The sequence below is a fragment of the Athene noctua genome, chromosome 2 (genome assembly GCF_965140245.1).
Source record: "Athene noctua chromosome 2, bAthNoc1.hap1.1, whole genome shotgun sequence".
Classification (NCBI taxonomy): Eukaryota; Metazoa; Chordata; class Aves; order Strigiformes; family Strigidae; genus Athene; species Athene noctua.
The window spans coordinates 168881244-168904559 of NC_134038.1; the positions used below are offsets into that span (position 1 = coordinate 168881244).

The 23316-nt window shown below is 49.6% G+C and overlaps 1 protein-coding gene across 1 annotated transcript in view; it reads left to right on the plus strand.

Moving 5' to 3' along the window:
* The window catches only part of LOC141956727 (hydrocephalus-inducing protein homolog), a 121431-nt gene that overhangs the window by 15423 nt on the left and 82692 nt on the right, over positions 1–23316 (plus strand). Inside the window, 4 exon segments of the mRNA XM_074897529.1 lie at positions 14473–14604; positions 15772–15897; positions 16813–16932; positions 20908–21042. Coding sequence (XP_074753630.1) covers positions 14473–14604; positions 15772–15897; positions 16813–16932; positions 20908–21042 — 513 coding nt within the window.

Sequence of the window (23316 nt, forward strand, 5' to 3'; positions counted from 1 at the left end):
AATAAATTGTCAAAGGTACCCTATGAAGTACAAAGCATCCCATACTATCCACATGCAAGGGATATGACTAAATACTACAAAATAAACAGTAAGGAAAATACGGAACTAACATTCAGATCCGCAATTGCTAGGGAACCCCAAATGCAGTGAGAATTCAGAGTGCCCTTCCTCACAAACTGGAAGTCCTACGCGATGGGTCCATCCGTAGGTGAGGCATCCAACATCACTGCAAGCAGGTCCGGCCTCTAAATCAACAGGCCAAAATAACTGGCACTTTTCTTTGAGCGGAAACATCTGATTTCATCCTCCTGTTGGGTTCCACCCAGAGCCTGGCCAGTACTCCAGGGGGAAAACCAAGGGAGTTTCTAAATAAGATTAAATACTTGAGCTCTTAATTCTTAATATTGCTAAACAAAGAAAGTTGAATACATACATTCTTACAGCATTTCATCCTTATTATTAACTATATTTTATCTAAACTACATCTTTCACTAGTGACTAGTAAGCCTAGATATTTCATTAAGGAGTTGCAATTACTGTTAGCATTTTCTCTTAAAAGAATTGGCAACTGTAGTGTAGTTTGTCCTGTTGCAGTAGCAAACAATACCCAGACATTCTGCTTAAATGATCAGTCGAAGAGATCACAAACAGTTGGTACAGGGGCACCCACAGCACCCACAGCTGGATCCTGCGTGCTGGCTGCCTCTCACCCTCAGGTGTGGTTGCACACACCTTGCTGGTGACCATTGGAGACTGAGACCTGTGGAGACACAAGCATAACCTCTTCCCCAGGTTATTAAAGGAAATGGTCCTTCCCAGTTACCCCTTTCTACTTTTTTGTTACCACTTGAGCTTTGCTCTGGACTTCTTGTTGATCTGGTATCTGTGATGAGAAATGACACAATATTGGTGGCACCTGTGAGACAGAGGAATGTTTAAAAGGTTCATGACATATAATGCCTTATTTAGCCTTTCGTGAGGTGTAGATTGATACTGTGCATCTCCCCTTTTTTGTTGTTCTAACAGATGCTTTAGCTTTAGTGAGAGTACATTTTACTAGTAGTCAATCGTGTCACTTTCTGAGCCCAAAATATTTAAGGAATAGCTGCTGATCCAAATCCTGAGTAATTGCGGCTTTTTGGCATACTATTAGGGGGAGCTGCAGTAAAGTAAGCAAGCTGAACAATTTTTGACCCTTTTGTTACAGAACACAGGGGTTCAGCCCATAATTCTGACTTCCCTCTTCATAACCAGCATCTACGACCCATGTAAGATTGTAGATGAACTTTTGACAATATTTCCGTCAGGCAGATGGTTCAGAGGTGCACTCTCCCCGCAGAGCACGCACCTAAATTCAAGACAACAGTTAACACGGAATGACTGCCTCCTGCTAGAGGAGGTATTTCACCTGTAACACCGAGAACACTGAGCCCGAACAGACAGCAGCACCGATGACTCCGCAGCTGCAGCTGGGCTGCGTCTCACACACACGGAACAATCACAACCACACCAAGAGGCCCCTGACACTTATTACTGACACACATAAAATGACAAGTACTACAATCTTGAGAACATCATTAAGAATATTTAAAGCCGCTGCTGCATGACAGCGTCAGCACCTTCTCTGTGGAAAAACTGCCGCTTTAGTCGGGGGCGGGGGGGCCGAGTGCGCGGTGCCGGGCTGGGCTGCAGGCGGTCACTCCGCGGCGGGGGGGCCCGGGGGAGCCCCGGGCTGCCGCCACCAACTCCATACTGCGCACCCCGACCACTGCCAGACCCCGCGGACTCCTCTGATGCCGCCTCATTCCCCTTCTGACGGCATCAGGTGCCCTTCTGGTGTGCTCAGCTCTGGCCGCGCAGCTTTTGGTTTCGCCCCCGCTGCCCGCCGCGGACCCGGCGGCGTGACTGGCAAAGTAAACAGGTTTTTCCTGAGCTAACGCGACGGGAGCCGCTAGGGGCGCAGGCATCGGAGGCGGATTGTCAGAATGAGATGCCGCTGCGATCCCTAAAGTCTCATGGATTTGTTTCCAGAGTGTGCTGTAGCTGCTCACTTCTTTTGCTGACCTTCCTCCATCACGGATCGAATCCCAAAGCTGTTTCCCTATAGATTCCCAAGTAGATACAAGTCCCTTTTCTAGGCTCCACCTTAAACCTTCCAGAGTGAATATTTTCCCCCTCATAGAGAGGACACACTGGAGGAGTTTCACCACTGCCTGTTCGTCCTTGGCAAGGTAGCCCCATTGCTCCCCGGCCGCCGCCTTTCGCGGGTCTGTTATCTTCAATCTCTCCCTCTCTCTCTCCCTTTTAAAGTTAGAGTGTGCTGCTTCTCACCTTCAGACACCGGGGCAGTGTCTGGATATGTCGACCGGCTTTCTCCCCCTCAGACTGCACTCCGACGAGTCCTCCGTAGTGAAGACTTTGTGCCAATCTTGAGGCCCTCACCCAGGGACGCCACTTGCGGGAGAGCTGAGCATGCACACGCCCAATGGGATCAAGCAATGCCCGTTTATTACAACTCAGAAAGCCCTTTTATAACGTTCTCCCGCACACGTGAGTAACATGCAGTACAAGTCCTCAAGACTGGACAGGTAACTTAGCCCGCGCTTTAAACCTTCTTACGATTGGATAAAAAGTGCCACATCAGCCTTGCCAGGCTGCCTGCCTTGTGGAACCTCCTCTTCCATCCCAACCCCTGCCGGGGGTTGTTTGTCTCATCGAGTTTCTCCCCCCTCATTCAGGGTCACATCCTTATCGCATTCTTGCTCGGCTGAGGCTCTTATCGGTCTTGTTCTCACGCAGGATTGCTCACATGGCCATTCTCTCGCAGAAAGTCCTCTAGAATCCCAACAGTACCTGATTTTCCTGGAAACTGACAGCAGTCCAGGAGGCTCTCTAGGTCTTAGAATAGAATTGTTACAATAGGTGGTACTTGCAAAGTAAGTCCAACAAACATGACTTCTTTTAAGTGCACTCTATTCTCCGCTGGATGGTATGAAATCTATTTTCTTTATTCATACAAGATATTTTATAAATTGAAACATATTTAATGTAGTAATTCCATGTATCTGATGCAATTAATTAAAAAAAAATCCACACCTTTCAGATAACTCAGCAATATACTTGTTTTGTCCACCTAGCTGAATAACTTGGCATGCCAAGGGCTATCTAGTTGTTCTGGAGTGTAAAGGAAGACTCGTTACTATAGGTTTTGTGGGTCTAGAATCAAAGCTTCAGTTACGAAACTTGTATCCTTTTCAGTAACAAGCGCCTTTTGTTTGACATACTCTTTTCTCAAGGAATCATTCACCCTTTCTAAATCTCCAAAATAGTAAGAAATACAAAGTCATTTTTATTTCCAGCTCAGTACAGGAACTGCCCTAACTGTAATGCTTGGATCCACTACTCTTGGATCACACTGTTGTGAGTGCCCAATTTTCACTCATCTTTAGAGTCAAAGTTTTTGTATTTAGCTTACATCTGCCTTGGGTGGGTATGCTTTGTGATAGATACAGTAGAATAACTGTTGTGGCTGTAGTAAGCTAGACTATTCAGTTCATCTCCCTTTGAGTCCAGTGCCATGTGTCTCAGACTGTGGCTTGTGCTGACTGCATAGCGCAACCCAGGGATCAATAAAACACCGCAGGAAATAAACACATTTCTACTAACAGCTGTAGTTAAATATACAGGCAAATGAGTACAACGTTTTTCTGACAAATCAAAAGGTGAAAATGATACCCAGTTTCTCACTGTAATTCAAACACAACAGAATAAATGTGATTGTGTGACCAAAGCTTTTTAACAGGAGTTCACTGGAGGACAGGGACTACTGAGGTCTTGATCAGACAAGAAAGGCCCCGTATCTCTCCTTATGACCATCACAAAAAGCTTCAAGATTCCTTTGATAAAAGTATTTCTGAGCCTCAGTGTGGACCCACTCTCAGTGAAAGCATTTTGTTCTTAGCTTCTGTCCTGTTCAGCGTACGCTTTTGTTTCAGCTTACTTGTATGCCTTTCATCAACTAATTGAGGGAATCTAGTTAGAATAGGTTGATACTTGGAAGTTAGTTTGCTTGAGCAGGTTGAACTAGATGACCTCAACCAATTTCTTCCAACATGAATTACCTTGTGATACTAATCTTTGGTGAAAGAAATCATGGCCCAGTCATCTTTTCAGACAGCTCCGATTATTACTTATGCAGTCATTTGCAAGAACAAAAATAGGAACTGTTGCTATTAAAAAAAATCCCAGCAACAAATTGCGTTTACTTTCTTCAGTAACATCTGAATGTAAATCACATACAGTTAACTATGCTGACTGAAACCTCTTACACTGAAAATTAATTCTGAGACCAAAATTCTAACCCAGTTATGTTTTAACTCTGCTAACAAAAAAAAAAAAAAAAAAGTGTACAAATGGTAGTTGCTTTGTTACCCCTTACCCACATTTGGCAGTTTGGTTTTAAATCTAGACTTGACAGCTAACAGCATGCTAGAAACAGACCTAACTCGTTAAAATATTATTCAGAAACTTTCACAGCTGCTATGACAACAGAGAAACACCCAGAAGTCATCTAACCCAACATATTATTTAGTTCAATTTAGAGATGTTACCATCTGCACAGCACTGTTTCTGTTCTACACAGCACTGTTTCTGTTCTACATAGATATGTGCCAAATTCAGCCACACGTCACTGGTATCTGCTGTTGCTTCTCTCACTTGGGCAAAAACTTCATGAGCTTCACAGAAATATCCTTTATGTGCCAAGACAGCTCCTAAGGGGAGGGTAATATTTACAGTGTAAGCTTCCAGGTTCATGTACTATGTACTCTTACCAAAGAAAACAAAATATTGACTGAATGAGGTTCCCCATTAAAAACTAAGTGGCATAAGTTGCACATGAAAGCCGTTTTTTCCTGTGCTCCACTACATAGCATTCAGGCCCTGCAAAAACAATTCTGTACTAAAGCATGAAACATAAGAATATCATCACCTCTGAAGGAAAATTAGACTAATATTCACGTATGCCATTAGCAGCATACACATTTGTTGGATCACTTCTGAGTACTTGTGTGTAGATCTCTAATGCACCATCTTGATGACGCTTCTCCCGCAGAATGAAGTACCTCAGTTGATCCCTCATGTCTATAATGGAGTATTAAAGATCTACCCAGAAGTTTGACAGCCTACAAGATGCCAAACAGGCATCAAGGAAAGGCTCTGAGTAGCTAAGAGCCTGCAAAAGTTAAATAAATAAAACCACACACAGGGCAGACAGACGCCCGTTACCTTTTCTCTGTCCCTTGTGGGTTGATGTAGCGTCTGGAACCAGATGTTGCCAAGAGCCAGCATGGCGTAAGTATCATTTTGTGTGGAGGGCTGTTTCAATATCATTTCAAATTCCTTCTGTACGGGACTCCATTCTTGTTTAGCCAGATGAAGATTGCCAATGAGAGACCAAGCATCTGGATGGTCCTAAATAAAAATGCAATTTGCAAAAGTATTATTTTCCCTTGCAAGGTTACTTTTTCAAGAATAAAATGCTGTTTTCTTAACTAGAATTTTAGAAAAGAACAACAAAACACACAGACAGCAGATTGCAGTGGTTTTTTCTTCTTCCCCTAGTTTATGTGAACAAAATCAAAACGTAACAAAAGGAAAACAAAATTTGAAGGTAGTATTTCAAGTGTTTTAACTGTAAACACTTAAAGGGTTACAAACCAGATTTATCCAAAGTACTTCTTTAAACCACTCAGAAGCCTCATAAAAATTCCCTTTATCCCTAGCCATAGCTCCCAAGCGCAAGTAGCCTAAAAATAGAAAGGGAAAAGAAAATAAGAATCAGGAAACAGGTCAAAGTTATCTCAAACAAAGAAAATATTGGCCATGCATGAATTTCAAAAGCAGTCTTTTTCTTGGTGTGCCAAGGACAGCAAACATCGAGACACCATTCATACCCTATTCACCATGAGACACACCCTGTGAAGAGGAATGTCCATCCTCAGTGTTGATACAGAAATCGTAGATTTCTGACAGTTAAAGTAATGTGAATGTTTTTCATTAGTTTCATAACTTAAAGACGACTGAGAAACCTCAAAGAATGGAGGAACTCTCTCTTATCACTTTAAACGGCTCTCCCATCTCCACAGTCTTTAGGAAGAGTATCAGTTAGCAGGCAACAGCAGAAAACAAACAGGGAAAAGGCTGTAGATGAGGCTGGGGCATGCTGTGTGCTGCAGCTTGCTGAGCAAGGGCTACCACCCTGCCTTTGCAGCAAATACCACAGGTCAGCTACTTGAGGGCAAGAGGAAAAGCAATGTTTTGCGGAGAAATCACTCTATAACTTTTGGAGTTATAAAGTGGGTATGTTTATTCAGCGCTGGGCGCATGGGGGATCGCTCCACCACCAGCATGCGCATTGTTTGCAGCTCCCGTCCGGCTCATGTGTTACAGAACAGTGCATGTTCATAGAACGCCTGTACATATACAGAGTCTACCCCGCCCCCCCTCGCTCCTCATGGCAATCAGGTCTCCTCCCCTTGCGCCTGTGCAGTGAGCTCCTTTGGCCTTGTTCGGTGGTCGCAGATTTACGGGCGAGGGTCACATAGATGAAGTATCTCCTCTTCCTCGCTGATGAACTTTTCACCTCGTCGTTCTGCGCAGTCTCAGTTGTTTCCCTGGGCCCTGGCCAAACTGCCAGGCCCGTTTGTGCTAGAATCTAGGATGATTTGTTGCTGGAACATAAAACTTCAAGGACCATAAGAAACTTCTCTTTGGGCTAGGGGATAGTCGCCTAGCAACATTATCAGCACCTGGTATGTCTTTTTTGAACAGTCCCATACGCCTCCCCTTGTTTTTGTGCAGGCCTTGCACCATCAGTTTAAGATTGTTTAGACTCCCTGTCTCAGCAGAATGAGGAAGAAAACCGGGATGTGCCATAGAAGCTGTGCTAACACCCTCAACAGCTCTTCTTCCCTGGAGGAGGGCCAAGGTCCAAGATAAAATGATTCTCCCAGAGGGTCTCTGCTTCCACCCACACAGGCAGGGTTGCAAAGCCTGGGTGTATCAAGTGGATGGCCTTGATTGCACCCGAGGGCTGGGGTACTAAGGCTTTGTTAGGGGTGGGGCGCAAGTAAGCAAAGGCATGCAAGTCTAGATAAGCTAATTTTGCTAGATTTTTGGAGTACAGTATGATTTACCAAGAATTAGAAGGCTTAAAGCTGAATATTAGACTATAAGGATGATGCAGGCCTTCAAAAAAAGGAAAAGGTAGGGAAATAGCATGTAGGTAAGCCCCAAAACTACTCTGAAAAGAAGCAAAGACAGATATAAGGTGACCTGAAGACACTGTAAATGGGAAGAATTTTTGATATTAAAAGGAGGACTGTGAAACTAAAGTACCAAATGTTTCTTACAATCAGCGTAATTGGGATGGTCTCTTAAAATGTTTTTATAGAGATTTTCTGCTTCATGAAATTCAGACATCACCTCATAGATTCTAGCAAGGTTATAGTTCGCTGTTACAGTGATAGCGTTGTAATAATGCTCATCATGTTCAGCTTCTGCTTTTGCACGATCCGGCAATGCCAAAAAGTATTTCTAAAGTATAAAAAGAAAAAAGGAATAAAGCACTCCAGAATATTCTTAAAGGCAACCTTCTAGGTGATCGAGAAACTCAGTTCAGACTTTGAGTAGTTACATACCTTTGCTTCTCCTAGGTTTCCCAGCCTGAAGTGCAGGGGTTGCAGGGGGGATCTGAGATTCCTGGGGGTCCCAGGGGTACCTGTCCTCCCCCTGCAGGTGCTGCTGCCCCAGGGGTACCCCGAGAGCCTCAGCCCCGACCCCCTCCAGTACCAGTGCTGGGACGCCGTGGGGGTGGGGGACGGTGCCTCCACATCACTGGGGCCACCCTCACCTGGGTGCTGCAGGGTGAGTTCCCCCAATCCCAAACCCCCCCTTTTCACCCCAAAATGGCCCTTGGTCTCCAGATCTATGTTTGACCACCGAATTCCCCAGTTTTACGCCAGAATTTCTGTTTGACCTGATTCGCAGAAACAGACTCTACAACTCAGAGAGATTTATAAAGCACCAGTCTGTCGCCGGGGTGCAAGGGGATTTCTCCACAAAGCTTGCACCATAACAGCACATTTTACCTGAAACTTATGGAGTGTGGATATCCATATTCATTGGGTTACATAACACACACATCCATGTGCATGAGTGAGGCTGGGTGAGGTCTAGAGGCTGGTGTCAGCGGCTGATGTTCTCTTTGCACCTGCCCGTTGCCTCCTGGTGGGCGTCTCTGGGGGTCTGTTGGAGGAAGGCTCACAGTCCTTCTCACCTTGTACTTTTCCCCGGAGCATGCGCAGATTCTCTTGACCATTTTCTTGAATAATTAGTGTTTTCCAGCTGGTTTATTCATTCTGTCTTAACTAAGAGAACCAGTGGGACTTCTGTCGTCCGTACCTGGCTATCTTTACTCATTACCAGGACCCGACAAGTTAGAGCACTCCTGTTCCCCAAGGACAAAACCATAATATTTTGCTGAACACTGCAGTTCTTGGTAGATTTTCACAGTTTTGATGGACGCAGTAGTCCTTGTGAAAATTCCACAGAACAGTCAGGGCAAGCAGGATTCTTAGTAATATTCAAAAATACTATAAGTAATACTATAACTTGCTATAAGTAAATAAATAAACTGCTAAGCATTGTGCTATAAGTAAATAAGTCTCAAAGCAAGTAATCATTTCTCTATATCCATTGAGCCAACTTTATTCTCTTCTTTCTCAGAAGAAAACAAGTACAAACCCTGCTTGGATTAGAGAGGATTATGAGCTGCCTATTCGGGATTTCATGATTGGGACTTCATGATGATGCAGCTGGGTAAGTGATCTCACTGCAGTTATTTGGTAGGAAACCTTTTGACAGCATCTAAAAGGCTTTGAGTGTTGCAGTCAGTCCCTTCGCTGAACGCTGGAGTTCTTCCTTCATGGGTTAAAACGGGGGAAGGGAACGCTCCCATGGACGGTGTAAGGTGTCTGTGCCAGCACTGCCCTCTCGCCCTGGGGCCTCACTGCAGCCCTTGTCTTTGCCTTTGCTGCAGCTCCGTGTCCCCTGCAAGACACCAGCTGTGCCCAGTTACTCTGTGGGTTTGATCTGGTGAGTGCAGCGCTTGATGCCAGGACCGATGTTTCTGATGTGCCTGTGTCACCCCCAGGGCTCTGGTCCTGGTGTCCAGAAGCTGGCAGTGCCTGTGCTGGGGCTTTGTGATCCCCTCTCCACGCCCTGGGCTGCCCCACATGTGTCCTCTTGGAGTCAGAAACGCAGGCAGCCCGCAGAGCCAAGTGTGAGCTGGGAATGATGGCTCCAAGCTGAGCTTACTGGTGACAGCTGGATATTGTGCAGGAAAGCAGAGGGAGGTCATGGGGCAGGGAGAGTGTTGGCAAGGGAAGAGGGGCTTGTGGGTCCCTGAGGGAGCAGAGGTGGGTATGTCCCAGCCCAGGAATGGAGAGGGGGCAGCGATATAAACCCCATAGCTCCTCTGACTCCATGGTCCTGAGCATCCACAGTGGTGAAATTTCAGCTTCTGGGCTCTCTTTTTGAAAGCGTGGGTGTTCCCTGGGGGCGATGGCTGATGCTTCATTTTGTGGCTGGCTTGAAAGTCTTCTTGGAACCGATGAGGCCGGTCACTGCGAAGGAGCCTGGAGGAGACTTGGTCCTCCTGCACTTCCCTGTCTCAGCTGCACCCGTGTACCTGGGCAGGGAGCTCCATGAGAGAGGGGTCTATCTGAGGACTTTTCCATCTCCAGGCTGGTGAGGCCCAGGAGTGGGTCAGAGAGTGGAACGAGGTCAGCGAGGGACTGTCTGTAGCCGCTGCTGCGAGCCGGGGTGACGCACCCGGGGCTGCGGCTGTGCTGGAGCCGGGCGGTGTGCTGGAGGCGGTCTCAGGGCCTTGGCTGTGCTCACTGGGGGCTTTGGGCACTGAGCATCCCTGTGCCCTCTGCCCCCATGTCACAGAGCTGCCCCCCCAGCCCCCACCCCCCATCCCTGCCGTTGCCATGGTGGTGTTGGGGCTGGCTGTGATGCCCAGTTGCCCTGGCAACGGGGGCATCAGCCAGTCTGGCAGTGGGGATACCAGCCAGTCTGGCAGTGGGGATCCTCCCGTGAGTGTGTCCCCACAGCCCCCGCGGAGTGAGAGAGGTGAGGGATGCTGCGGGGCGGTGTCTGCGTCCCCTCCACGGCCAAAAGCCGGAGGGTGGCTCTGGGTGCCGGTGCTGCCCGGGTGGCTCAGCTGCGGGCGGGGCGGCTTGGGAGCTTGGCGGAGCAGGGACCGGGGCTGCAGGGGAGCTCAGGGAGGCACTGACACCCCCTGCCCCACGCCGCGGGGCTGGGGGCATCCCTTGTGCGAGAGGGGGGTACCTGGGGCAGGGGAGTGCCCGGGGCAGGGGCCCTCGGTCCTGCATTTGAAATCTGTAGGTGATTTTCTGAGCAGCAGCTCCTGCGTACATCCAGGGAAAGGACCGATGGGCTTGGCAGTGCTGGGTCTACAGCTGCCCTCGATGATCTTAAAGGTCTTTTCCAGCTTAAACGGTTCTTTGAACTGTGGTCCGGATGCCAGAAAAAGAGTAAATAAAAAGGGAGATGCAAAGTTGCCAAGCCAGAAAAGCAGAGATCGGATGCTGGGAAGGGGAAAATGGTACTGTAATGACTTAAGGCAGGAGCCACAGCAGTAAATGATAGTATGTGGAGCTGGGGACTCTCCATCAGGCTCCTGGAAGGGACCCTTGGTGCATCTCACTGTCAGATGACAGCTGAAGTTCATTAAATGACAGGAAGGTGTAACACTGGGTTCCTATTCATCCTCTTAACTATGGCAGAGCTTTTGTAATAAATTGCAGGATGACAGTACCAAAGTGATAAAATTCAGAGGGTCTGGAATATCAAGGTGACAGGTGAGGCTTCCTGGGTAGCGAGATTTGATTTAGAAAGCACTCAGCCACTTAGTAGTGGGCTGGAGGGCCAAGAGATTCATCCTGGAAATCCTCCTCCTTTCCTGGCTCCCTTGAGATGCTGTTTATATGGTAATTATAGCTAAGCAGGGGATTCCTAGGCAAGAAACGTGACCTTTCTGCTTAATCCTGAACAGGGCAAGATGATGTAACTGAACAAAATTGTTCAACAGCATCCTGAGTCTCACTTGTAACAGATCTCGTGTCTTCCTCTTCCAGCAAAGTGTAGTAGAAAGGCAAATTAACCAACTACTCCAGAGGGAGATGGTTGATCTTTGTGGAAGGAAGAAGACAGAGGATTGATTGTGCATACTGAAGCAAGATTCAGACACACCCAGTCTGTGACCCCACAAGAGCAGCTGGGTGTAGTGTATTGTAGGGCAGAGTGTGCCCATCTATCCCCAGCCTTTAAGTTTGGAGGGCGATCAGTTGGTACCAGACAGCTCTGAGGCTGGCGCTGCTGCTCCAGCACGAGTGACGTGGGGTCCCTTGAAACGAGAGCTCTGGCACGTGGCACAGTGAGAGGCACAGGGTCTGTCCAGGCCTGGAGCTGTGCCTCCGCATGGAACTGGCCTTTTTGTTCTTCATGTCCTTTAAGCACTTTGCTGTTTATTCTTAATTTCCCGTCCCTGTCAGCACAGTCTCATCAGAGCTCTGTTCAGTTTTATTGTACTAAGGGAAGCTGTCAGATACATGCACAAAGGATTTGGGTGCCTTAGGGCCATATCAAAGTGCTCACATCAGCTGCATCCTCAGCACAGCTTTTTGCCAAGCTCCTGGGGGCCCTGAAGGCCTTTAATCCCAGCTCTTGCTGCAGCATGGCCTTGTGTCCATAGGACAGGGCTGTGCTCTGGGGTTTCTTGCAAACACAAAAGGAACTGGCAGCCTTGTCCTTTCCTGGAACTGTAAAGGGCCCAGTCCTTCGGACATGTGCAACACTGCAGCTGTTCTGGAGTAAAGGAGTGAAGTTACTGCCTTGCTTGCAGGGTGTGTGTAAAACTCGAGGGCAAGGGAATGTTAATCATTGCATAGGTGGTGTGGAACAGAAGGAAGCAGGAGGGAATATGATCTGTGATTCTACTCAATGTCAGGATGTAAAAAATTGTAGAGCTGTGTTTGAGAGTGCTGGACTTTCACGTCCCAGAAAATAAGTGGGAAAATCCATCTGTTCCTTGATCCAGTTAGCCAGAAAGGGAGGGAAAATGATTTCTAGTCCAGAGTAGTGTTTACTAAATGTGGTACGTGTTTATCTCTGATTTTTGTTGGTTTGCAAAGTAGGAAAGTGGTCTGATTTTGTTAACACTGGGCACAGCAGCGATCCCTGGGTTTAAGGCTGTTCATAATATTCTGAGCACTTCGTAAGGTCCGTCACAAAGTCACGTCAGGTCAGCTGCTCTCGTGAAGTGAAGCAGCTGAGTGACGTTTATCTTCCTTCTGTTCCCACCAAAAAAATGTCAAGAGTAACAAAGGAGAGTTTGGCTATTAATAGCGATTTAGTTCATCATCCCTGTAAATGGGGTTCCAAAAGTCATGGAAGCGGGGGGAAGGTGAGAAGTGCCAGCAGGCCCTGGTGTGTGTTTGTGGCCCGACCGTGGCTCATTTTCCTCTGTGCTCTTGCCAGGCAGCCAAGCCGTCCTGTTTTCCTGGTTGCAGAAGCATCTCTGGCCTTGAAATGAACACAAGGGATTTGAGCCAAGCTCAGCAAGGCCTGACCTCCTCTTATCCCCGAGCCAGCCCCTGCACAAGGGCACTGGGCAGAGGCACTGGGGTGCAGTGCATCTGCCTGAGCAGAGCCCAGGGGGCTGGAGCTGCTGGGTGAGGGCGTGGGGGGAGCCGGGGTCCAGTCAGGAGTTAGTGCTGTGCCTGTCGGGCTGCGCTTCGCAGGGTTAATTTATGACACAGCATCCCCGAGAGGGACAGGGGTGGTTGTGCTGGTTTGTGCATCGGTGTTTGCCTGTGGCAGGGCTAGGGGCAGGCTGGGAGCTGTGAGGTGGCAGCAAAGCAGCTGAGCTGATGGAACTGGGATCCGGGTTAGGAGCAAGCGTGGGGAGAGGGAAGCAGCTCCTCCCTACGGAGGGGGGTGCTGGCACTGCTGTGGGTTGTGTGTGAGTGGCTTTGCAGGCGCTTTTGCCCCCCTGAGTGTTCCCCAGTGGTATGTGGCTCTCTCCACAGCAGAGTTAATTAACCCTACACTGCCCGTGGGCTCACTCTCTTCAAGCTGGGAGAAGCCCTTTGGGTTCTGCCGGGACTGTCTGTAGCCGCTGCTGCGAGCCGGGGTGACGCACCCGGGGCTGCGGCTGTGCTGGAGCCGGGCGGTGTGCTGGAGGCGGTCTCAGGGCCTTGGCTGTGCTCACTGGGGGCTTTGGGCACTGAGCATCCCTGTGCCCTCTGCCCCCATGTCACAGAGCTGCCCCCCCAGCCCCCAGCCCCCATCCCTGCCGTTGCCATGGTGGTGTTGGGGCTGGCTGTGATGCCCAGTTGCCCTGGCAACGGGGGCATCAGCCAGTCTGGCAGTGGGGATACCAGCCAGTCTGGCAGTGGGGATCCTCCCGTGAGTGTGTCCCCACAGCCCCCGCGGAGTGAGAGAGGTGAGGGATGCTGCGGGGCGGTGTCTGCGTCCCCTCCACGGCCAAAAGCCGGAGGGTGGCTCTGGGTGCCGGTGCTGCCCGGGTGGCTCAGCTGCGGGCGGGGCGGCTTGGGAGCTTGGCGGAGCAGGGACCGGGGCTGCAGGGGAGCTCAGGGAGGCACTGACACCCCCTGCCCCACGCCGCGGGGCTGGGGGCATCCCTTGTGCGAGAGGGGGGTACCTGGGGCAGGGGAGTGCCCGGGGCAGGGGCCCTCGGTCCTCCATGTGAAACCTGTAGGTGATTTTCTGAGCAGCAGCTCCTGCGTACATCCAGGGAAAGGACCGATGGGCTTGGCAGTGCTGGGTCTACAGCTGCCCTCGATGATCTTAAAGGTCTTTTCCAGCTTAAACGGTTCTTTGAACTGTGGTCCGGATGCCAGAAAAAGAGTAAATAAAAAGGGAGATGCAAAGTTGCCAAGCCAGAATAGCAGAGATCGGATGCTGGGAAGGGGAAAATGGTACTGTAATGACTTAAGGCAGGAGCCACAGCAGTAAATGATAGTATGTGGAGCTGGGGACTCTCCATCAGGCTCCTGGAAGGGACCCTTGGTGCATCTCACTGTCAGCTGACAGCTGAAGTTCATGAAAACAAATAGTTGTGGCTCTTGGGACTGCACCCACAGCTAAAGTCTGTTTTGGCTCAGGGAGTTTTTTTATGGAGTTTGACTTCTATGAATCTTAACTCTGCCACTTACCTATGGTCTAATCACGAAACAGTGTGAGGCAGCCTTACGTTCTCCACTTAGGAAGGATGCCACAGCCTGGAGACACAGGTGTATCCTTTGGGTCTGCCGTGAATGGGATTCTGGATTTTTAAAGTCTCACTGTTACTCCTTCCAGATTTTCCTAGTCGTGGCCACTGGCAAGATTCATCAGTCCATGGGATCCCCCAAAATGGCTGATGGACTCCAGAGAAAGGTGGCAGTACGCTGTTATCCGAAGCTGGTCAGAGAGGCAGAGCGGCGTGTGCCTGTAAGTACCTGCTGGGGGCCGGGTAGGAGCTGGGCTAAGGCTCCTTAGGGAAGCTGCCCCTGCCCCTCCTCTGCCTTGCCCTCCCGTTGTCAGGGCGCTGTGGAGCCAGGCACCACTCCCCACCTCTTTGCTGCCATACTTCTGTTGGAGGGGGCTGTCATGGTGCGGGGGGGTGGGCTGTGTTGCTTCAGGGGAAGTCCAGGGTCTTGCCTGAAGGTGCCAGTGGAGCCGAGATAAAGGAATGTACTGGGCCTTGCACGGGAACAGCTGAAGCACAAATGTGCTGCCTTCCCTCCTCTTTGCTGTGTGGGCAGTAACATCTCCTGTCACAGGGGCATACCTGCCAGTGCTGCCCTGGCCACACCGCTGGGCTGCTGGGCATGTGGTGGGCTGCTCAAACCGCCTGGAGTCTTGACAGGACACGGCTGTCCCAGATAGAATAGCTTCCAAAAGAGTTGTTTTATGGCATCCCGTGTCCTGTGTGGAGCACAGATGCAGCCCTGCAAACAGCAGTGGGGATTCAGGGCGATTCCTCCTTGCCACCCACAACTGTCCCGTTTGCTGGCTGGAGCTCCCTTCACTGGAGGTGACCCAGTGCTGAGGCTCTGTCAAGGAGACATCTCTGTATCCTCCTGTGGAGGGGTCTGTGAGGCCAGAACAGAGAGGAAGCAAGTGCTGATGGAAAAGAAATAACTAAAACTTGGACCCATTCCTCTCCACCTCTGTCTTGGCACAACACTGCTCTTCTGCTTTCCTCTGACTCACCCAGCAGTGCCATCTCCACCTGCGAGTTGGTGTGAGCACTGTGCAAGGGTGGAGTTAGGGGATTTCTGATAACTCCTCCCCGCTCTCTTCAAAGGTCTCTGGCTCAATCCAGCAAAACTCAAGAGGGGACAAATACCCAAAAAGCAGAAATCCCCGAACATGTCACATCACCTCATGAAGGAGATGCTAAAGGGACAGAGCCACTTGCTTGGAGCGTGTGTATTCAGCTCTATATCATTAACTTACTGATGTTAAATATTTCAGCAGGTAGTTTACAGGACTTCCAGGACTATCCTAGTGGCTGTGATCACAAATTATTCATCAGTGGTACTTGAACACAAAAATCCTTTCTGCAGAAAAGAAAAAAAAGTAAATCCTTTCTGCTGGTGTTTTGCATTTCAGCTGACTCCCTCTGCCTTCCTGAAGGAGATGTCTCTGACCACCCAGCAGAGGCTGGCCAGCACCCGGGAGATGAGGCGGCCCCGGATTACCCAGCTTCTAGACATGGGAGAAGCCTCCCATCACAAGGTAGCCTTTTCCTGCCCTTTTCCGTGCTGTTTGATGTGACATTTGAAGAGGGTGTGTGTTTGTGACAGGCGTGCCTCTGGCTCATCTGAATACCTCAGCGCCTAGGGCCTGTTGTCTTTTCAAACTGCTGGTGGTGGTGGAGTTCCTTCTGCTGGGGAAAGGTAGAATGTTTTTCTCTGGTGAGAGGTTGGAGGTCCTGATCTGTGCTAAATCAATATAAATAACCTCTGCTGAAGTTGGTGGGTTTTGCTGGAGTTTAGCTGATACTGGGGGAAGGCAGGGGCAGGCCACAAGGGCCCGAGCTTCCCATTTTCCATCCTCCTGGTGAAATAGCCACCTCGTGCTTTGGTGTAGTCACTGTCAAATGCTTGGGGTCATGGGACTCCTTTGACGGTGGCAGCATTGGCCTTTGAAGGCTGAGGGCCTATAGTGATTACTTGTTTTGCTTTGTAAAAAGATTTAACAAAACCAAGTGCATTAATGTTTTGGGTTGGAACAATGCGTGGGACCTTTACAGGGTGTGAGATTTTGCAGGCTGCCAGATATACAGATATCTCCTGTAAATTCTTGGGTTTCGCTTGCTCCATGAGTGCTGGTGGCTCTTCAGGAAGGGCTCTGGAGCTGTGTGACCACGTCAGCACAGGGCTCTGCTGGCAGTAAGCGCTGCCTTGCCTTCTGGAGAAGGAAACCTGGAGGAACACCTACCAAAAGAGCTTCTTAGCTTGAGCCTGCTTAGTGTGGTCCAGAAACTTTTGATCAGCTCAGAACAGAGGTGGGGGGCTGTTTCCCTAGCGTGAGCTGTGCGGATGTACTCACCGAGAGACTGTACTCCACTGGAGATCGGTGTAGGATTCTGTCGTGAATCTTTCTGCCAGCAGCTGACCCTCCTCTCACTGCTCTGTCTTGCCTCTCCAGTTCTCAGCAGTTGACCTGGACCAGAGCTTGTTTCAGCCTTTTCCTTCAGAGGTGGTATTTCAGAACTACGTCCCCTTCGAGGTCTATGAAGTGCCACTGATTCTGAGGAACACTGACAAGGTAAGTGCTGGGATGCAGAGGTTTAACACTGTGCTGGGAGAGCCGTGTAATTCCTGTGGTTTACAGCATAACAAGTTATCTGCTGCAGCACAGCACACCCAGAATAACATGTCTCACCACCTTTATTTTGCAAGACGGTGGAAGTCTTCCCATGCTGGGAATCCTCCCCCTGATTTTGGCCACGCATTGGTGGTATCTAACGCAAAGGAGCTTTTCTAGTCAGCGTCCTTCCCCTTGAAAGCCCTGGATTGATGGGGATGTTGGGGGTTGTACAGTTGTTACCTTCTCTCCTGCTTTCTCTCGAGTGTGCACCATGTGCTGGTGGCTCCCTGGTTAGTCTCGGTTTCTGGCAGGGCACCTCTGCCTCTCGCAGCCTGTTCAGCTGCCTCTGTGCAGCTCGCTGTCAAAGCCCAGGGCTTGAGCCTTCTCCACTTCATGCTGGAGGAGGTTATGGTTAGTGGCATTAGCACTCCAGGAAGGGTGTTTTGAAGCAGCAGGGGAAACGGACTGATCTAGCAGAAGCGGTGGGAGGCCTTCGGCGTCACTTTAGGCTCCTGCTAAGCTTAATGCAGTTCTGCTCAGTTTTCTCTTAGCAGCGTGGCTCTCTGCTTTCCCTTTGGAGAACCGCAGCACATCCAGAGTAATATTCTCTTGAAGGTCTCCACCTTTACTTGAAAAAGTTGTGATCATTTTGAGATTTCCCAGAAAAGTTGAGAAGGGAGAAGTTGAAAAACGTCAGCAATGTTGTTGCACTATAAAGAGGAAAATTTGAATTTCAGCAGGGGAAATGTTTGCTTGAATGAGGCACGTTCCAAGAGCAGCTAGTGGGAAAAGACAGGAGAGAGGAAAGGAGCTGAGTGGGAAAGTGCTCTGGGAGAGAGCATCGTACACACAAGGGTTTCTCTTGACACGTAAGAGTAAGTGTGCTGGAAGCAGAGAAAGTTCCGAAAAAGAAAGGTGTAATTAAAGATACTGTTCTGTAATGAAGAAGAAGATGTGTATGTGAGAGGAGGGCAGGATGGGCAGATGGAAGTGTACGTGAGAGCACGTGAATTAATCCCCCTCCAAATCTACCAGTCTTGTGTGAAAACAAACAAGGGGACAAAAAAATCTGTCAGGGCATGTTGCAGGTGGGGGAACAGCAAGAGAAGTCAAAGTATATTCCGGGGTAACGGGTTTTGACAGGGACATGGTTGAAAATGGAAGACCCTTTGGCAAAGACAGTTTCAGGGTGGTCCGTCAGTTATTCCTGGAGAGTCCTGCCCCATTCCTGGCCTGGTTTAGCTTGGGAGTACTGGAAAGAGCAGCGTGGGTGCCCCTGTCCAAGGGACACCCTTCATGGGGTCCACACTGATTCTGGGCACTCTTTGCTGTAGGTATCCTCTTTCCTAGTTTAAATGTGCCTCAGTTTCTCTTGGTTCCTATGGCTCTGCTTTGTTCCCATTAAGTTTTTGGGCTTCAGCTGCTCCGTTATCCAGACGGCACTTCAAAATATTTGTCGTTGCCAAGTACCAGCCAACAGGCAAACAGTCAGTTTGCTCTGTTCATGCTTCCTCAAGTGGAAAACAACATCTGCATCCGCATTTCTGCTATTCCCAGTAAAAAATAATAAACTTGTGCAGCTGTACCTTGTGATTTGTATGCCGTGTAAAGGGGAGGCAATGTGTGAGCTGTTGATTTTTTCCAAAAGGAATTCGTTTTGAAGCTAGTAAGTCCTCAGCCATTGGACAGCTCTGGTGGAAAAGCAAGATCAGCTTTAAGGGAAATCCTTGGCGTATTGAAGTACACAAACATAGAGATGATAATCCCAAGAGAGGTGCTTATAGTCTAATTTTGTTGGCTTTTGGTGATGTCCAGCAACACTGTACTCTGTCTCAAAGTTTTCTCACCAGTTTCACAGATCCCTCCAAATCACGCTGACCTGTACTGCATGGTAGCCTGAGGTTGTCTGATCCATAAAAATCCAGCTAACAGCATAGTGTATATTCCAGATAGAGGCTCTGTAGTCATTCAAATAGAGAAGTGCTCTGCTGTATAGTGACTGCTCTTCCCTGTGTGTTGTAAAATTGCTTTTCTGTCTTCAGGCTGCTCCTCACCACTCTCAGCAATGTTCTCGGTGGCTTTTGCTGAAGGTCTTAGCTCATCTCCCAAGGGTCTTGGTGACCAAAATGTTTGTCTGCAGTGTAAAATGTTCTCCTGGGTCTTGCTGTCCCAGGGCACTGCTGGGAGCAAAGGGTGTTTGGAGACGTCAGGACTGCCTTGGCCGTGGGTTATCGGGCTCGAGCGGGTGGTGAAGAAAGAACCTCCATTTTGCCCAGGCCTCACATGGGTTATTTATCAGTGAAGCTGCTTGTCAGTCAAAATTGCCTGTTTTAGACTTCCTGAGATGAGATTTGGTGCTCAGGCGTTGACATCAGTGTGTTAGAAAACACCTCTTTGCTGTGTCTGTGCTTGTGGTATCCCAGAGGGCAGAAACCTGCAGCAGGGTACCTGCCTGGACTCCTGGCTGTGGGGAGGAGTGCCCAGAAATCTGCCTTGCCTGCACTGGCAGCTGCCTGGCTACAGGCACCAGGCAGCAAGAGCCTCCAGAGAGCCAAGAGTGGCTTTTAACAAAGAAACCACACCGTGAGTCAGTGCTGGTCACGTATCTCAAGGCAGAAAATGCCTCTGAAGGCCATAATTGATAGGCCCAGCCTGGGGGGCTGTGTGGCTTTCCATCATTTTTGGCAAGTTGACCGCTCTCTTCTTCTGCATCAGCCTTTCCTTGTAGTGTATTTGGCTTCTCCCTTGCTTCTTTACAGCCCACTCTAAGTTCCCTTAAGCCATCTCCTTGTTTCTTGTCTCGTTGTCTTCCTATGTTCCTCCTTTTGCTCTCCAGGTTTCCTTTTATTCCCAGTAAGGCCACAGTGTCTGTGGTCTCCTCTTGCTGGTCTGCCTGCGTGACTGTAGCAGTGCAGCTTGATTGCCCCACTCAAACCCAGTATGTTAGAAGTGAATTTCTTCCTCCCCCCAGTATAACAGGTACTGTTTTGCCTTCGGGTATTTCATCCCCCTCCAGAGGCGTGACTGCTTGGGTGTGTGCAGGCAGAAGCCCGCAGGTTCTTTGGGCTGGTTGATATGCTATTGTGCCCTGGCAGAATGGATTCCATCCCGGTGTATTCCTCTGTAAGGAACTGAAGGCATTGATGCCTCAAACATTCATCGACACAGAAAACCTCCAGGACCAGCTGTGGCCTTTGGATTAGTCTAAGGAATGTCACCTGAGGGAGCGGGAGTGTATGGAAGGCTGCACCCCCCCACTCCCTTGTAGTTGTGTTGACAAATGCCTTATGTGGACCTCAGAGGGGGGAAACTGAGTGAAACCAAAAGTTTCCCCTCGAGCACCAAGACCGCTCATCACTGGCCGCACCGTGTAAGCCCGGTACTGTGTGGCTCCATTGTGTCAGCCAGACACCATGCTGGCCTTGCTAACGGCCTCGTGCCGTCGCCATTGAAGAGGCGGCAAGGCCTGACAAGAGGTGAGCATTTCTGCCCCAGAAGCAGAAGTGCGCTAACCAGCTGGTAAGATGAACTGAAAAGGGGACAGAAACTTTGTTGCGTCTGCACCCACCAGCCAAGACGGTCGGACCTGAGACAGTGCTGGATCCAGGGGTGCTGATCCGCATTCCTCTCCCTCTCCCTCTCCCTTTGTAAGACACCACGTTGCTTATTATCCTTTTCCAAGTTTAAATTGTTTTCTACCGCAAGTAAAACATTTTAACCGGTCGCTTGGTGTCGTTTCACCTTAATTTAACCCAAGGGGATCACAGAACTGTTGCGACTCTCTGGGCTTCCAGTCTGGGTTGTGACAACCTTAAGAGTTAGAAGTGCTTTGGAAAAGTGGTTAAGGAGGGATGTCCCCAGGGCACGGCCAGGTATTTTCTCCTCATGTGTCCGTATGAGTGGCAAAATCATAGTTTCCTGTCTTCCCTGCAGGTTCCTCGGCTGGTGAAGGTTGTCATGGAGATGTCGCCTTACTTCAAGTTGACCAGCCCCAGTGGTGTGTGCTGTAAAGTAGCACCTGGCATGTGCTCAACTTTCTGCGTCCTGTTCACCCCGGAGGAGAACAAGGTGAGACTGGAGGTCCAGAGAGGTCGGTGCCTTCAGTGTAAGCTGAACCTGCTGGGCTGGATTCGGAACAGGGCATCTGCTGTGGGTTTTGAGGACTGTCCTGGTTCCAGTGGGGTTGTCCTGGATCTAGAACCAGGGGAAACTCCTTCCCCATGGGGAAGATTATGCGCTCGTAGGCTGGAGGCTCTTACATGTTTCAGATCACTTTTGTCCTTCAGTGATGGAACGTTTAATGTCATGTCTGCTGGTTTGAGAGATAAGAGAGTGCCGTCTGTAGTGGGGCGGCCTCCCGAGGTGTTGGTTTCTGGTATCTGTCCACTGCTGTGTGATTATGGGTTTGCTCCACTAACGGTAGATACAGAGGTGTGTTTAAAAGTGACTTGTTACTTGGAGGACCTAAAGTGAGCCTGATCAGAGTGAGGACTGCCACCCGTGGAAACTGGAGTCACCTTAATGCCTCACGTGTTGGCCACGGTAGCGAGACAGCAGAACATTATGTCTGAAGTTATGGCGGATTTTACGCACTGGTTATAGCCCACAGCCTGCTGTGGGGTCTGCTCCAGGCTGTGGTCGGGCAGTCTGCAGCTGGTCTGTTAGGATGCTGTTAGCTGCTGCAGCAGGGACTGACGGGCTGTGCTTTCCCTCCCTGCGCTTCCTTGAGTGTTCCTGAGGGAAGATGCATGTGGAACTATAGGAAAATGGCAGGGTGGGGTATTGATGTTTGACCATCTCATCCCAACAGTAGGGGTTTAATTATTGTGGAAAATACTAGAGGAACAAATAATTCCAGAGAGCTTTTCTGTTTCCCATCGGGCAGCCACTTCCCTGCCTCACCCTGGACTGGAGCAAAGATGGTGCTTTTCCATCCCCTCTGTTTTCAAGCCTTGCAGCTGGGCTGTCCCTGAGGACACTTGTCTGTCTGCGATGCAGCTGGGAGGCTGGGGCAGAGGGACCGCTGTGCAGGTGGCAGGGAGCCAGCCGGGCACAGGCACACTGAGCTCTAGATGTCCCTAACTCGGCAGGAGGCTGTTGGGCTGCAGGTGGCTTTGAGACATCTGCCTGAACGAGCACATAGGGGAATAAACGGGCAGGTACAAGCTGCAGGCAGACACGTTACCCAGAGCCTGCGCTGTGGCCGTCACGCGTGTTACTGTGGCTGCTCTGTCAGCTGGCACCTCTTCCATGCCAAACGCGCCGTGCCTTTGCTTAGAGGTTTGCACATCAGTGCTGTGGCCCTGGCAGGTCTGATTCTCAGTGCTGTGATGTGAAGGGTCAATACTGTTATCTGGAGGCTTGTTAGTGCAGAAGAATTTAATACCTGGCATGGATGGGAGGAAGCACTGCAGGGAAACAAGGACAGGCATGCTGAGTCCTTTCACCACCATCCTGCTACCTCTTAGCACTGTCCTTCGCATGGCTTTGTTGGAGAGACGAGGCCAGGGGACAGCTTTGAGCCAGCAGATGTTTCTGCACCGGGCCAGCGGTGCAAGATCTCTTTGGGCGTACCTGCTTCTTCATCTTTCACTTGCTACTTAGATATAATTTAACACTTTGTCCTATCCTCAAACAGCACGGATATAGAAAACTGAAGAGAAAATGCCCTGTGGTCCCTAGCTCCCCATGCTTGTGAAATAATCTGTTCCTTTGGAGGGATGAGAAATTATTTCACATCATTAATATTTAGGGTTAAAATTCTGTTGTCCTAGGGCAGTTCTCCAAACTACTCAAGTGACACAAGAGCTTAATCTCATTGAGGTAGGCTTTGCAAAGTACACCGGTGTCTTCAAACTCTGATTTATTCATATTAATTAGTGTACTTTTGGGGGGTGGCAGAGGTATATTGGTGCCCGTGAAGGGCAAAGTGCTGCTCTTCGAGTTTAGAGAGGCAGCAGAGCAACACGTGAACATCACCACAAATACAAGTGGGGTGAGAGAGCCCTCAAGAACCCCCATGTCCAATACTTTGTCCCTTGTCTTGCCCTTGAACTGGCGAGTGTATGGAGCAGGGAGCTCTGCCAGCAGAGCTTCAGCGACACTCCGGTGGTTTCTGGTGCACTGGGGGTTGTGCAGAGCATGGGGAGAGGGATGCCTGCTGCTCAGCGAGGAGCACGTGGGGATTTATACAGCTGAATCAGAATTTTGTACGAATTGAGCATTTTGTCTCATACTTGATGGAGTGTGGGCCAGCGAAGCACCAGAGTGCCGTAGCTCAGCTAGAAACGCATCAACAGCGCAGCCAGGAGGTGCACGGCGCCTTGAAAACCCCTCAGCAAA